Here is a 13503-nt window from a genome sequence, read left to right on the forward strand (position 1 = left end):
CAGGGGGCGAGGCTACATTTTGCTGTGTTTTGTCCCAGCCTGACTGACAAGTCTTATTATGTCGCGCTCTCCCAAAGCGACAATAACGTAGGCAGCGCAGCGCCTGCCGGACGCTACTGTAACACTATCAAGTGTAGCCGAGGGCACACAAAGACACCCCTCCACAACCCCACCGTGGCCGCGTAGCCCCACCTCGCACAGACGATGATCTGCTCCCATCAAAGTGGTCATTTGGGCCCAGAGAATCGGCAGAAGACGCAGCTCTTCACTCTGGAGAAAAAGATGAAAAAGAATCGGAATGAGAATCAAGCCATCGCTGCCGTTTCCGTGACAAAATCAAATCTGAATGCGGATCAACACGTTGCGACACACCCAAGGGTTGCACTCTTTTTGGAAAGTTACACAAGTAACTTTTATGATGGAAACGTGACTCAAGCACATTTTAAAAGAGCCAAAAATGACATCTGAAGCGCAACATGGAACAAGTGTTCAAAATCTGCAGGTGTGCTGTTTTTTTTTTTTTCATCATAACAACTTTGATATTCTATTCGGTCATTATAAAAAACTGACCAAACATTTTGAAAAAGGACATGCATGATACAGCCTAAAAAGTTCCAATTTGGTGTTTTCAAAATACTCTACGGGCATTTCTTATTTATGGTGGTTTGGATAGAATATGACTCAAACACACAGAAAAAGCCAAACATTTTCTTTGACTAAACGTGGTTAGCCTCCATCAAGCACCACAGGTCCTGATCCTTCCTACCTTTATGTGGACGTGAGCAAAATGTAATAAAACAACAATAAAGAACTGTTTGTCAGCAACCTCGTTAAAATGTGAACAATAATCAGACTTTGATTTGCGCAAACAAGTGAACCCCCACCCCCCTAAAACGTGAATAAAATATCAAAAAGAAGGTGCACTCAAAGCGGCATAGAAATGAGAGCTTGAAATGATCATGGAAATATTTTGCTTTTGTTTTCCCAATGAAAAGCAAATATCGGTTATGTTTGCATGTACATTAGTATTCAGCTATTCGCTCAATGTGCATAATAGGACCTTCATGAACGTCGGTGCACTTGTTTTTTTTTTTTCTCCCTCGTCACGCAGACATACAAAAAGAACATACACACACACACACACACAGAGAGAGAAGCTGTTTGTTTAGTGCTCCAAGTGGCACGCGTCAGGCGCGCGCATCACACCGGCGCGCTGGGCGGAGCCAAGGTGTGGCCACGCGGCTGGCCGTCAGTCGGCGGCCGTTGAAAAGCGGCCGCCGACTGTCTGCTGCAGGTCACACACGCTCCTCGCAAGGCAGCGCAGCGCGCAACGCACGCACAGACAGCGGAGACCCGCGCGTCTATACCACGTGACCCGCACGAGCGAGACACGCACCGAGAAAATTGTAATTCATTTGGGGAAAAAAAAGTGGGGGTTTTTATGCGTTTTTTGTTTTTTCACCCCGCAGCATGTTCTTATTCGTGCTCTTTTCAAATTACATTTTGGTGATTGCAAACTTTTGGGAAAAGTGATTTCTTTTCAACTTTTTTTTTTCTTGGGAAGGGGGGGGACAGCCCTCACTTCCTTGTCTTATTTAACAACCAATTTTTTTTTTCCGGAGCGCACCATGGAGCTCGCTCCCCCCGCCTGCTTATTCAGCGCGCAGAGCGTCCCGCTGAGCCCGAGCGGCAAGTCCGCGGCTGCAGCGGCGGCGGCCGCCAAGCGCCCCCGCTCGTCGTCCCCGGAGCTGCTCCGCTGCAAGCGCCGCCTCAACTTCGCCGCGTTCGGCTACTCGCTGCCCCCGCAGCAGCCGCACGCCGTGGCGCGCCGCAACGAGCGCGAGCGCAACCGCGTCAAGCTGGTCAACAACGGCTTCGCCACCCTGCGCGAGCACGTGCCCAACGGCGCCGCCAACAAGAAGATGAGCAAAGTGGAGACCCTGCGCTCGGCCGTCGAATACATCCGCGCGCTGCAGCAGCTGCTGGACGAGCACGACGCCGTCAGCGCCGCCTTCCAGGCGGGCGTGCTGCAAGCGCCGTCGCCCGGCATGGCGCAGGGCTACCCGGCGGCCGATATGAACTCCATGGCCGGCTCGCCCGTGTCCTCCTACTCGTCGGACGAGGTGTCGTACGACCCCCTCAGCCCGGAGGAGCAGGAACTCCTCGACTTCACCAACTGGTTCTGAACCCCTGCTGCCGGGTAAGGGCTGACCCACACACTGAGACTCCCCAGACCGACTCTTCTCCCTCAGATGAGAACCGACTCATCTTTTCCTTCCGCCCAGGACTGTAATTTAAAAAAAAAAAAAAAAAAAAAAAAAATCCAGTCCGTTTGCAAGCCCGGGTGGTCCCGGAGGAGGCTCAAGAAGCACCCAACTCGGAATGCCGACGACCACAAAAGACTGGAAAACCCACACAAGACTGACTTTGGGGGGTCCGCGTAAAAACGAGCAGCACATTATTTAAGATGAAGAATAATCGTAAGGATGAGAAGAAGAAGAATCCAATCCAATCAGCCTTTGTCACAACAGCTTCCAATTTGTAGGAAACTATCTCTCTCCAGTGCTCTGTCGCAAATGCAGAAACTATTTTTCTATGTAAAGAGATTTATAGACCTTTTTGTACACATCATTTTTGTATATATTTTGCTTACATAATTCTATTACGTGTCACTTGTGTTATTCCTTCCCCCAACGCAGCACCGACGTGTCTTATTTAAATGTGTCAACTTTGTCCATGATCAAAACTTATTATGCAGCTAGTGTCCAAACACGTCAGCGAGGTGTTGGAAACTCTTATTATTGTCAGCCTCATAATAACAATAACGAGAAGCATATTTTCCACAGTGCAACAATAAACGATTTGCGACTGAAAGCTACCGTTTGTGGATTTTGTGCGACATTTTACACTTGACACTTCATTGGATGTATGTGTACAGGATCAATCGGAATTCATGCGTCAAAAGCAAATGTGGCAGAGGCGCGACAAAAGTGTGCATTAAGTGGAATGAAACGGCCTTTTGGGTGGGTGCATCAAAATGAGGAGAACGTGTGCTGTGCGGGGCAGGGAGGGGGGCGCTTAAGGGGGTTGCGTCCGTGCGTGTGGTTTCAGCCCAAACCAAGTTTGACAGATGAGGGAGGGGACAGGAGGCTTTTGGCGTGTGCCTGCTGCCACGCAGCGTCATGCCACGCGAGTCGGCCGCCGTTCAAATTCCCGCCCAAAAACAAGCGCCTAGTGCGCTTCTTCATTTTTTTTTTCCAATCAGTAAGAACGGAGACAAGCTAATGACTGAAATTCTCCCACAAAGAGAATCACCGGTAGACAAAATAGAAAAAGAGCCCCCAAGCAGACTGAATTGCACACAGATTGTCCTTTTGCCGATGACACATGAATGCAACACGCCTGCCGAGTGTCAGCAAGTTGTCAAAGAAGAATTAATGGATACTTTTGCCAAAGTTCCCGCGCGGTGGGCTGTCAAAGTGCGTTAGGGTCCAATGAGCGACAGCGGGGCCCTCTAACAGCTGATGGACCCATTGTTCATAGCAGACCGATTGTTGCATCGCCACATTTGCATGATAAGAGCACACCGTCCACACATGTCCAACGCAACCTGTTTGGTGCAATGTCGGAAGGGGTGGGGTGGGGGTTAGAATATTGCTGAGTCAGGGAACAAATAGGCAAGCTTGAGACTTGGTCCACATTGCTGAGTCAAGGTTGAGATATTTGCAGAGGCATGCGAAGGCTGCTGATTGAGGACATTTCAGGACCACAGACAGCAACCTTGCCTGACTTTGTTTTTTGGTTTGCTTCGCCATCGTCTTTCATTTCATCTTTGTGGACAGTGGATGGGGCACACCCGCTGGCACGGCATATCCAAAGGCTTTCTGATTTGTGACTGAGCGACGGCCACGAAAGGCCCCGATAGGGATGCGCTTGTCTCCTCCGTGGCGCCTACCTGGTCCGAGTCGCGCGTCGTCGTCGAGTGGGTTGGCCACCACCGATGTGTGGATAAGCATGAAGAGCGGCAGGTAGGCCAGGAAGTCCAGCAGGTCGAGAGGCGGAATCTTCGCAGCTGGCGCCCGATGGCCGCCTCCCGCGCCGGCCGGACGCCACGCGTCTTCAGCTCCAGCGCCAGCTGCTCGGAGCTGATGAAAGCTCGCCGGTCGCCCGCCTCCGCGCGTTGCTCTCCCAGGAGGAACAGGAAGAGGCGCTGCAAATTGCTCACTTGATTAGAATTGAGATGAACACCTTGCACACACACAAGTCGACGTTTCAATGTTCAAGCGCCTTATTGAAAGGGATCAAATGGGCCAAGTCATTTCCGAGAGCAAAGTCAAAATGTGGATGGAAAAGCATCGCTTTGAATCCTAACAGAATGGAATCTCATTCCTTAATTGTGTTATCGATGATGAAGTCCATGAGAATTAAACAATCGCAAAATACATACAAAAAATGCCATCACTGAACTCAATTCTATTTAGTTATTTATATATTTTTTGCTGAAGTGCATTTTTTTGGGGTCAAATAATGTGTACAAGTCATTTTAAAAAACTTTCCTCAGAGATTTTATCTACAATAACCATCCAGATTTTTCAACGAGATGCCTTTTGACCTTTTAATTACAATACTTACATACATTGACTATAATTAAACAAAACATTATTAAAGTAAAACGTTTGCAGATGATGTTAAAAAAAAAGTACAAATCTGTACGTAATAAAATTGGATTTGTAATTAGACTCACCAATTGTTTAAATGTTCCACCGATGCATAAAATGGATGACTGTATTTTATGACGTTCAACAAATATATAACCAATCATTGAACCAGATACGCGTTCTGTTTGCAGCTGTCTGATTTATAATCCACAAACTATCTACAGTATTGCATAACCTGAATGAAAAGGACATGTGCCATTTCTTCTTTTGCTCATATTTTAAATCTTAAATAGGTGGAATTCATGTTGGGAGACAACTCAAAGTATGGCCACCTCTGCATGCAAGTGTGCGTGCTGTTGTGTAATCGTGTGTGTGTGCTGTTGTGTAATTGTGTGTGTGTGTGTCGTTATGTACGTGTGCCGGTCGGGCGGGCGTCAGATTACCTCAGCCTGTTTGCGCTCTTGTTGGAGTGCACCTGTTTGCACACTTAATGCAGGCTGGGGAATAATTGCTGGGGAAGGGGAGGGGAGGGCCAGGAGAAGGAGGAGGCAGAGAGGGACTGCGTGTGCGTGCGTGTGTGGGAGGTGGGCGGCTGGGGGTGCAACTAATCCCCACCTTGGCAATTAGCCAATGTCACCCCCAGGAAAGGTTGCAGCATAACAACGCTATCTCTGACAGCTCGGCCACTCCAAAGCCGCAAAGCTACCTGTGAGCTGGCGGGACAGATGTGAATGCGAGTGGCTTCGTGATAACAAGGTGGCTCTTTCTTGAGATGGAGTGCTCATCTGCAAAAAGGGAAAAGCAGACACCGTGGTTCTTCTCCCCGGGAGCCCCGTTGAAGGCATCACCATTTAGGAAGGAAAGAAAAAAAAAATCTTCAAATCAAAATTCAGTCATTCATCACCCCCATTACAGACGACTCATTTTATTTTGGAGCTCTTGGCCCAAAACGTAAACAGAAGACCCAACCCAGCCAAAGCCCTGACCTAAATTCCATTCCAATTGAACCAAAGGGGGGCGCGCGCACAGGGGATGCCCTCGCAATCAGTGAATCAGACACTTTTGCTGACTCGAGGTGCAGACTAGGTCAACGGCGAGTGGGGTCGAGGCGCAAAGCAGGCCAAGGTTGCGAGTCGCGATGCGGGCTAGGTCAGAACGGCCGAGTCAAGGTGGAGACGAGGCATGCCTGGTAAGCCAAGGCTCGGGTAAGCCAAGATGACCAGCCAGGTCAGGTTAATCGGCACATTTTGCAGTCGGGTTGTGGCGCCGGCCAATATTGCCGAGAAGGGCGGGCCAAAATTGGCGGCCATGTGTTTGTTACTTTGACTTTGAAGAGTCGTACTTCGAGGGAGCGAAAGTCCACGTTGGTGACCAGCGACCTCATGAAGTCACTGTAAGAGAGAGAAAGACAACAGCTCGCTTTGGTGGCGGCGCGCTTTGGCGGCTGACGTTTTCTTCGGCCGGGCGGGCGGTCCCGTGCCACGTTGCGTTTGCGCTGATGGTAAAGTGTTGTGAGTTCATTGTGGTTGCTCAGCGCGGCCTGCCTGCCAAACAATGCGCGGGCACACACACGCACACGTCCCGCCACAATAACGGCTACAACTGCTTTGGGGAAAGCGGGAAGCATGGTGGGGGGGTTGGGGGACTCCTGTTGTGGAAGCTGAGGGAGGGGAGGGGGCAAGCCGGTGACACCAAAAAGTAGGTCCGGCGGACAGTCATCAACAGTGGGCGATTCGGTGAAAACATGGCAGGTTTGGGCAAAAGTATGGAGACGCAGCAATGTTATGATATGGAGTTTAAAAAAAGAATAATAAATAGAAAATAGATATCTTTTATTTTCAATCATTTCACCGGAAAATTGAAATAATTGAATCATCATCTTTTGGAGGCGAGGGGGCCGCTATAAAGAATCGGAATGTCCGAGCAAGCCCCTCCCGGCTGGATGCAAAAGAATGGGCGAGCGCGGGCCGGCGAGCGCACGCTACGCCTCAACGCTCCTGCGTCGTGATTGGCTGTGGTGTGGCGGGCTCTTTTTTTGCTTGGTTCGTGGTACAAGAGTCCAAATGCTCCTGTGCACCGAGAACACTGGGATGGCAATGGCTCGCGCAAACCGGGCGGGGGGTGTCATGTGCGTGCAAGTGTGTGCACGCGTTCACAGCGAACCAAGCCATTTTCCCTCTCCAGGCCTCCTGGTGGGCTAACACAGCAGAGCTGCTCCCGAAAATGTTTTGGCGGCCTCCGCCAGCGTCTTGTGACCTACTTTGAACCACGGCGCCCGTCGGCACTGATGACAAACACTTCCTGTTACCATATTTGGTTGAGGGCACGCTGGGAAGGGAGGTTATGTGAGTCGACCCGCCCCAATGTGGCACTCTGGGAGGTTCGGTGAGCGGGATAGAAAGGGAAATATTTTTGCTCCGTACAATGCTGATGACTATTCTAGCTACGATTCCCATTCACTTGATCTCTTTATTGTTGGAAAGTTTGCCTATTTATTCAGACGTGTAGATTGATTTTTGCTACGTGTAGTGTGTAGCTGACAATTTGAGCTGTTGTTCACACTTGTATTTTGTTATTTCTGCATACCGTTGAGCTTTGATTGACAGTATTCTTATTGTGCTCACTCCCTTTGAAGTTTTTGTGACTGCGCGGCCCTCTGAACACTTTTTTTCCCCTCCCGGCAGGCGTTTTTTTTTTTTTTTTTTTTTTTATGGCATCTGACGGGTATAATCAATGCAAATTGGAGACACCCTATCAGCTTTCAAAGGGCGGCGAGCGTGAAAGAAAAGGCCGATTGTGTAAGTACAGTTGCAGCTCGCACGTAAAGCGGGATTAGAGGCAGCGGGATTAGCCCGGGCCGCAGGTAAGAGGATCGGATAGGGACACGGCCAGGCGGCAGAAGGATGCTATTGTTCTCCTCCTGCTTGCTATCATCGGCGCTCATCTCCTCGCAACGCGTGGATCTTTCAAATCCGCCGAGTGGCCGCGACAATGAGACGGCCGTAAATCTTGGGCCTGGCTGAGTGGGAACCCCTCATGGCGGGGCCAGGGCACCGGGAGCGGGCCTTGACCCCGCGATCGGGTGGCGAGGAGCCCGCCGAGCGCCCCCGGGAAGGAAGACGGCGCCGTGTGTGGGAATGTCACACTAATGGGGGGCAGCACGATGATGACAAACATGAGATTGTCAAGTGCTGTGAGTGTATACTTGACCTCACCAGATTCTAACCTCTTAAAATTCAAGAATGACTCGTCAATTAAACGTATACAGAAGCTTTGATGGGGGACCTTTTTGTTTTTTAAATAAGCCAGTTGTGAAGAAAGACATCAAACGACAAACATGCTTAACGCACACTTGTGTTGTTAATATTTACGTTGGGGTCAGACACTCACTCCATCCCGGCGATCTCCTCCTCGTCAGACAGGAGCTCGGCCGCGACAATTCGCTTGAGGGCGTCCACCACTTGGATGCACGAGATGTAACCATCGGCGTCGGAGTCTTCCTGCAAACACACATGCGACATTCCATCGGAGGGGTGCCAATACTTTTACTCATACAAGGGGTTGACTTATTATTCTGCTCGACATACTGCTTTAAAGGCCGCCTTGTACTCTTGCAGCTTCTCCGAACTGAAGATGCAGAACCTTGCCAAAAAGTCAAGCTGCAACGGCAAACAAGACGGCAGACAGATGTTCAAACGAACGGGAACGGCAAACTTCTTTGGATACGGGCGCATGAGAGGGGCTGAATGGTCCCCTTCTGGCCGACGTGGGGTCAGGAAGGCAGGCAGGACAATGCGGGGCGCGCGGTTCACAGGAGCGGGTCCAGTTGGCCTGCGGGTCTGTGCGCGTGCGTGCGCGGCCGGGTGAAGAGTTCCTTCTGTAAAGGGAGCTTAATAGATGTCGGAGGAGTCACAGGGGAAGCCGCGGCAAAGATTCATGATGAAATTCCCAAAAGGGAAAGCACATCATCAATATGGTAATTCATTCATGATCTTCAACGCGGGAGGCCCAAAGAGAGCCATACAATGGCGGCTCAGTTCATTAGCAGACACTTGCGACTGCTCCCCAATCGGGAACAAGTTAGGAAGCATGCGCAAGGTGACTGTCTCATAAACCGCACACAGAAAACACATTTAAAGCTCCATCGAGAATTTTGAGCTGAGAGAGCTCAAGTGGTTTGCCGAAATGACTTTTTGTGACGACATAGCCTGCAGCGGAGTTGAACTCATGAGACATCAAGTAGATTAGGTGTCTGTTGAGCTCCATTTCGCCGAGCGTGTTGAAAGTGTTCGCTCGAAGCCCAGCGAGCTCATTGCGAATGCGCTCGGGTGCAGTTGGAACACGGATTCAAATTCACCCCCCGCCCCCACGCTAAATTTGACCTGAATGCATCAGCGCAAACGGGATTTGCCCCGGAACACCGACTTGCCACATTTGAGGAACGTGAGCTCGCAGGTCCGGCTCGACCGAGCGAGTCGGCTTGAGCTCCAAAAGCCTTCAAAGGCTCCGCCCCAGTGACCGACCAAGCTTCGGTTCTGACTGCTCAAGCCAACGTCTATGAAGCGAGCCATAGCAGCTCCCTTGAAGGATCACTCGACGTTTGCCGTGGCCTTCAATACCTTTCGTCACGATCATGGCCTTCTCTGCACCATGTTCCGTTTCAGCCCAAGTCGTGGCTCTTGGAATCCTCGGAAAACTCGCGAAAATGAGTGAGAGAGTGACAATCACGAAGGGGGTGAGGGGGGGGGAACGCGTGGACGTGCTTTTGGCTTTTAAGCTGCTGCCACTTCAATTTAGCAGATGAGAGTGACTGTGCTGCATAAAGGCGGCATTCAGGGCCTGTGTGGTGTGGGCGTGGGGGGGGCAGGGGAGGCCCGAGTTGATATCGGTGCGTCTGACTTAAACCTCTGGACCGCCGGGCTTTGTGCGGCTCGGGCCATTTATCAGCTTAGTTCTCATCCAAAGCGGGCCTCCGCCTTTGTCATGCAGAGTGCGACATTGGCGTGCAGTCAACTTGACTTGTTGAAGCTTGATGGATTCCAAAAAAAAAAAAAAAGAACGCTCCGGCATCTGTTTGCAAATAACTCCAAGGTCAGCTGGGTTTTAAAATGCCGAGGAGCTAACTCGCGACTACCTGCTTGGCCCTCAGCACCGTATTTTTGTTTTTTGGTGGGCGAAGAGGTGGGGGCCGCGGCCACAAAAGGTGCAGTGGAGTGAGAGATTGAGGGAGGACCGGCGGCGGGACAAAGCCGGCCTGAAAAAGCTCCCGCCTGAGAGTCTTATCTGATTCCACTCCAACGCCTGACGCCTTTTCTCCTTGGCGCCCCCCCCAAGCAGCAGCACAGGTTGCGCCTTTGCTGTCAAGCAGAGCAGAAAATGTTCATCAGCCAGACGACTGGATGGAGAAAGACGAGACTGAAAGAGGGCGAGAAAGACACTGGCAATCTGTAACCCGAGACTTCAGTGATCCTTGCGTTTGTTTTGCCATCATGCAGGCATGGCTGGAGACACCTCTGGGGTCCTTAGAACCTCTGGCGACGCAAAAGAACCCGCGCGCGTGTATTTGGTGTAACAGGAGAGAAGCGACAGTGTGGACGTGACGTGTTAGGTGAATGGAAAACAACGGGACAATGTGACAAACTTGACTTTGGAGGCAGCCAGATCCTCGCTCAAACTGTTTACTCACATAAAAGTGTCACGTCATGTGATGTCTTTCCACTTGAAATGCAACTTGATGGCAAATTCCTAGAAAACAAGGAAGCGAATTCAAGAAAAAAATGAAAACATGACAGTGTCGAGGTCAAAACAAACCTAAACTGCAAACCAGGATTGTTGGTGTTTTTTTTTTTTTGGATGTTGTCCATCATGAGCGGCTCATTGAGCGCTTGCTCATGGACGGCAGCACGACAGATGAAAAACAGGACAAATGCTCCCACGCGCTGGCTGGGATTGATTTTCCACCTCCTGCGGCTGCGCGCGCGCGCGCGCACACTCACGGGCAGACACAAAACACACGATGCTCCCCACTCGCGGACACTCTCAGGTGCGCTCACACTTTTCAGACATTCTCGCTCACACGCTTTTGCGCTTGCACGCACTCTCACACAGACACTCTCATTCCCGCTCACTCGCATGCACGCACGTACAGAACTCACTCAAACACACACACGCAAAAACACTTACACGAGCGCCCGCAAGACAGCCATGGAAGTGGACAATAGCGCGCTATTGTTTGGAGCCTGCTCACGTTGTTGGTGTGTGTGTGTGTGTGTGCGTGTGCGTGTGTGCACGCACAGCTCCCGCTTTACCCCAGACTTTTGTTTTGTGGCTCCTCATCACCACTGTATCCAAAGCGTCCCACAATGCCTTTCAACAAAGCTCACATTCAGCACGAGCGACCCCCACCCCACGTTTTCTCTCCACTCTTTTTATTTCTAATAGCGGGAGAATGTCACCGGCCTACTTTGGCAACCCCCCCCGGCCTCCACCAAAAGGATGTGATGAAGACAATTGACCGCAGCCAGTGTTCACACGAGGTCGCCGCCAGATTTGGTCCCCATCCGACGCTCACACACATTGTGTCATTTCATTGACGTGCATCTCCAATTCACAGAAACGAAAGAAAACCAAACAAGTGACATCACCATCATTATTATTATTATTAATATTGCGAGTGTGAGCTCGTATGAGAGTGTCTGTGTGAGAGACTGCATACGAGGGCAAATGTGTGAATGGGTACCAATAAGAGAGAGAGTGTGTGTGTGTGTGTGTTTGAGAGTGTGCGAGGGGAGTTGTGCAGGTGTGTGACGGTGTGTGTTTGAGTGTTCGTGTAATTGTGTATTTGTTTGTAGGCGTGCGTGCGTGCGTGAGTGCTTATTAGCGTGCGTGTGGTGGCAAGGCAAAACAAACATTCACACGTCGCCGCCACTCTCGTGGCCTCGCCACAAACCGCAAGCTCCTGACAGAGGCACGCGCTGCCCCCCGCCGACCAATCAGCCGGCTGCGCGCGCCCACCTGTACGCCGACTTCACAGATGTGCGCAGATAGCCTCCACAAAAGCCAAATCAGGGGCTATTATGACACGGCCGCTCCCTAAACGTGGCGCCGTCAACGAGGCCCATTGTGGCCTATTTGGAGCATTTGACAGATGCGGTGGCCATTTTGTACGCCGCCCGCCATTGGCGAGTGACGGTAAACACGCCGGGGCAAACACGCCTTTACATAAAAGGACGTGGAGCTCAACACGCACGCGTGGGCCTCCATTCATCTGCTTTAATTGCTCAGGTAAAAAGTCAGAAGGGAGTGGGCGGTGCCAAAGCGAGGCTGACTGCGAGGCCGCCAGGTGTTTGCGAGCCTCTTGTTGACATGAAGGTGGAAGGGGGGAGGTGTGGAACACAACTCGCTTGACTCTTAAAACAGAAGACCCTGAGAAGTGACCAGGGACAGACATACAGACACACACAAACAGACACACACTCTGACAGATACTCACAAACACCTCTCGACGCGAGAGAGCCTTGGAACAACAAAATCAAACATTTTCTCAGAATTCGATCACCTCTTCCATACGGTCGGCGATAAAGAATCCAGCAAAGTGGATATGAATGTCAACATTTCTTTTTTTTGTCATCATCAAGCACCAACAAGAAGGTGCGTGCGCTGCACAGTTAGCTATGCAAAACTCCAAAGTGCTGCAGGGCACCCAAGGCCAACAGACGGCAACAACACGGAAAAACAACTGTTTGGGGGTTAGCCTACAGAAAGCCACGACTTTGACAAGAATCCACACAACCCACAAAAAGTGAGGGAGGATTTGGGGCCAAATTTCAGGACCAACCCAAAACACAATTCACAGGTGAACATAACGACCTCTGGGAAACTTTTGAACGTGCAACCACTTAAGGTTTCCATACTTTTTGTACAACTTGCTAACAAAGAGATGCACGAAAGATTTTTGATGTCGTCGACTACAGTGTGACGTGACCACAGTTGAGTTGAAGTCAATTTGTCGATGATGTCAGTGGCATTCTTTCTGCACAGAACAGACTCGTGGACTAGTTCAAGACATAAACCAGAGCAATAATTGTCCTGGCTCAATTGCATTTCCTCTTCGGCGGCCCGCTCACATTTTGACAACAAACAGTGGCATAAGATGCTAGCATGACATGCTAATGAGTCAAAGCGTCATCAAGAATCAACACTGAGCAAACAAAATCAAACGAATAAAGCTTATTTTGACTGGTTCACTTTTACGGAGTGAGTTGAACGATGAGTCCGCTTCGCATGAAGTCACGTCACGCGATGACGACTGCGCGCTCGTTTGTATGTTGGTGTCCTTGCTACGGCTGCACAAATGAATGGACGAGTGCAGCTTTTTCTCTTTCTTTTTTGTCCTTAACTCCCTACAATTAGGCCCTTTCACAGCACTAATGAGAGGCCGCCGCCACAAGTGTCTGAATGTGAGTGGGGCAACGTGTGCGCGCACCCCCCCCTGTGTGTGTGTGTGCGTGCGTGTGGTGGGGGCAGGGGATTACGTGATGTTGTCTACAACTCGTTTGAATAAAAAGTTCAACAAATTCCTTTAGAATATGTAATTTCATGAAAGAAAACATGTTCAATGTGGGCCATTTAACTATTTTGTATTTTCTACAAGATAAATGAAGAACAATACAAGTGAATACACACAATTCTGAAGAAGCGTGTGTCATTTATATGAATTTGATGATAGCATCTGAATTTGCTGCTTCTTGTATTTTGTTCACCTGACAAGTGGGACAAAATATGAGGGGCAAAATATGAGCGACGGCTCTCAATAGGACGACACGTAGGACCGAGCGACCGCCAA

The 13503-nt window shown here is 50.2% G+C and overlaps 2 protein-coding genes and 1 long non-coding RNA gene across 3 annotated transcripts in view; 1 reads left to right on the forward strand and 2 right to left on the reverse strand.

Annotated features, from left to right (window-relative positions):
• The window catches only part of itfg2 (integrin alpha FG-GAP repeat containing 2), a 16292-nt gene extending 10807 nt beyond the window's left edge, over nt 1-5485 (reverse strand). Inside the window, exons 1-3 of the mRNA XM_019893673.1 lie at nt 5102-5485; nt 3956-4210; nt 193-270 (exon numbers count right to left, since the gene is read on the reverse strand). The gene's annotated coding sequence lies outside the window, so the exon portion shown is untranslated. The remainder of the gene's footprint in view (nt 1-192; nt 271-3955; nt 4211-5101) is intronic.
• On the forward strand, nt 1284-2868 carry ascl1a (achaete-scute family bHLH transcription factor 1a). The gene is made up of 2 exons (XM_019893706.1): nt 1284-1429; nt 1623-2868. The coding sequence occupies exon 2, from the start codon at nt 1629-1631 to the stop codon at nt 2184-2186; it is 558 nt and encodes a 185-aa protein (XP_019749265.1). The 5' UTR covers nt 1284-1429; nt 1623-1628; the 3' UTR covers nt 2187-2868.
• A 121-nt stretch (nt 5486-5606) lies between the features above and the next one.
• Nucleotides 5607-13503, reverse strand: part of LOC109530136 (uncharacterized) — a 24607-nt gene continuing 16710 nt past the window's right edge. The window contains exons 9-10 of the long non-coding RNA XR_002170954.1: nt 8049-8158; nt 5607-6049 (exon numbers count right to left, since the gene is read on the reverse strand). This is a non-coding gene — a long non-coding RNA (uncharacterized LOC109530136). The remainder of the gene's footprint in view (nt 6050-8048; nt 8159-13503) is intronic.

Source organism: Hippocampus comes, unplaced genomic scaffold (assembly GCF_001891065.2).
Source record: "Hippocampus comes isolate QL1 unplaced genomic scaffold, H_comes_QL1_v1.1 scaffold161, whole genome shotgun sequence".
Classification (NCBI taxonomy): domain Eukaryota; kingdom Metazoa; phylum Chordata; class Actinopteri; order Syngnathiformes; family Syngnathidae; genus Hippocampus; species Hippocampus comes.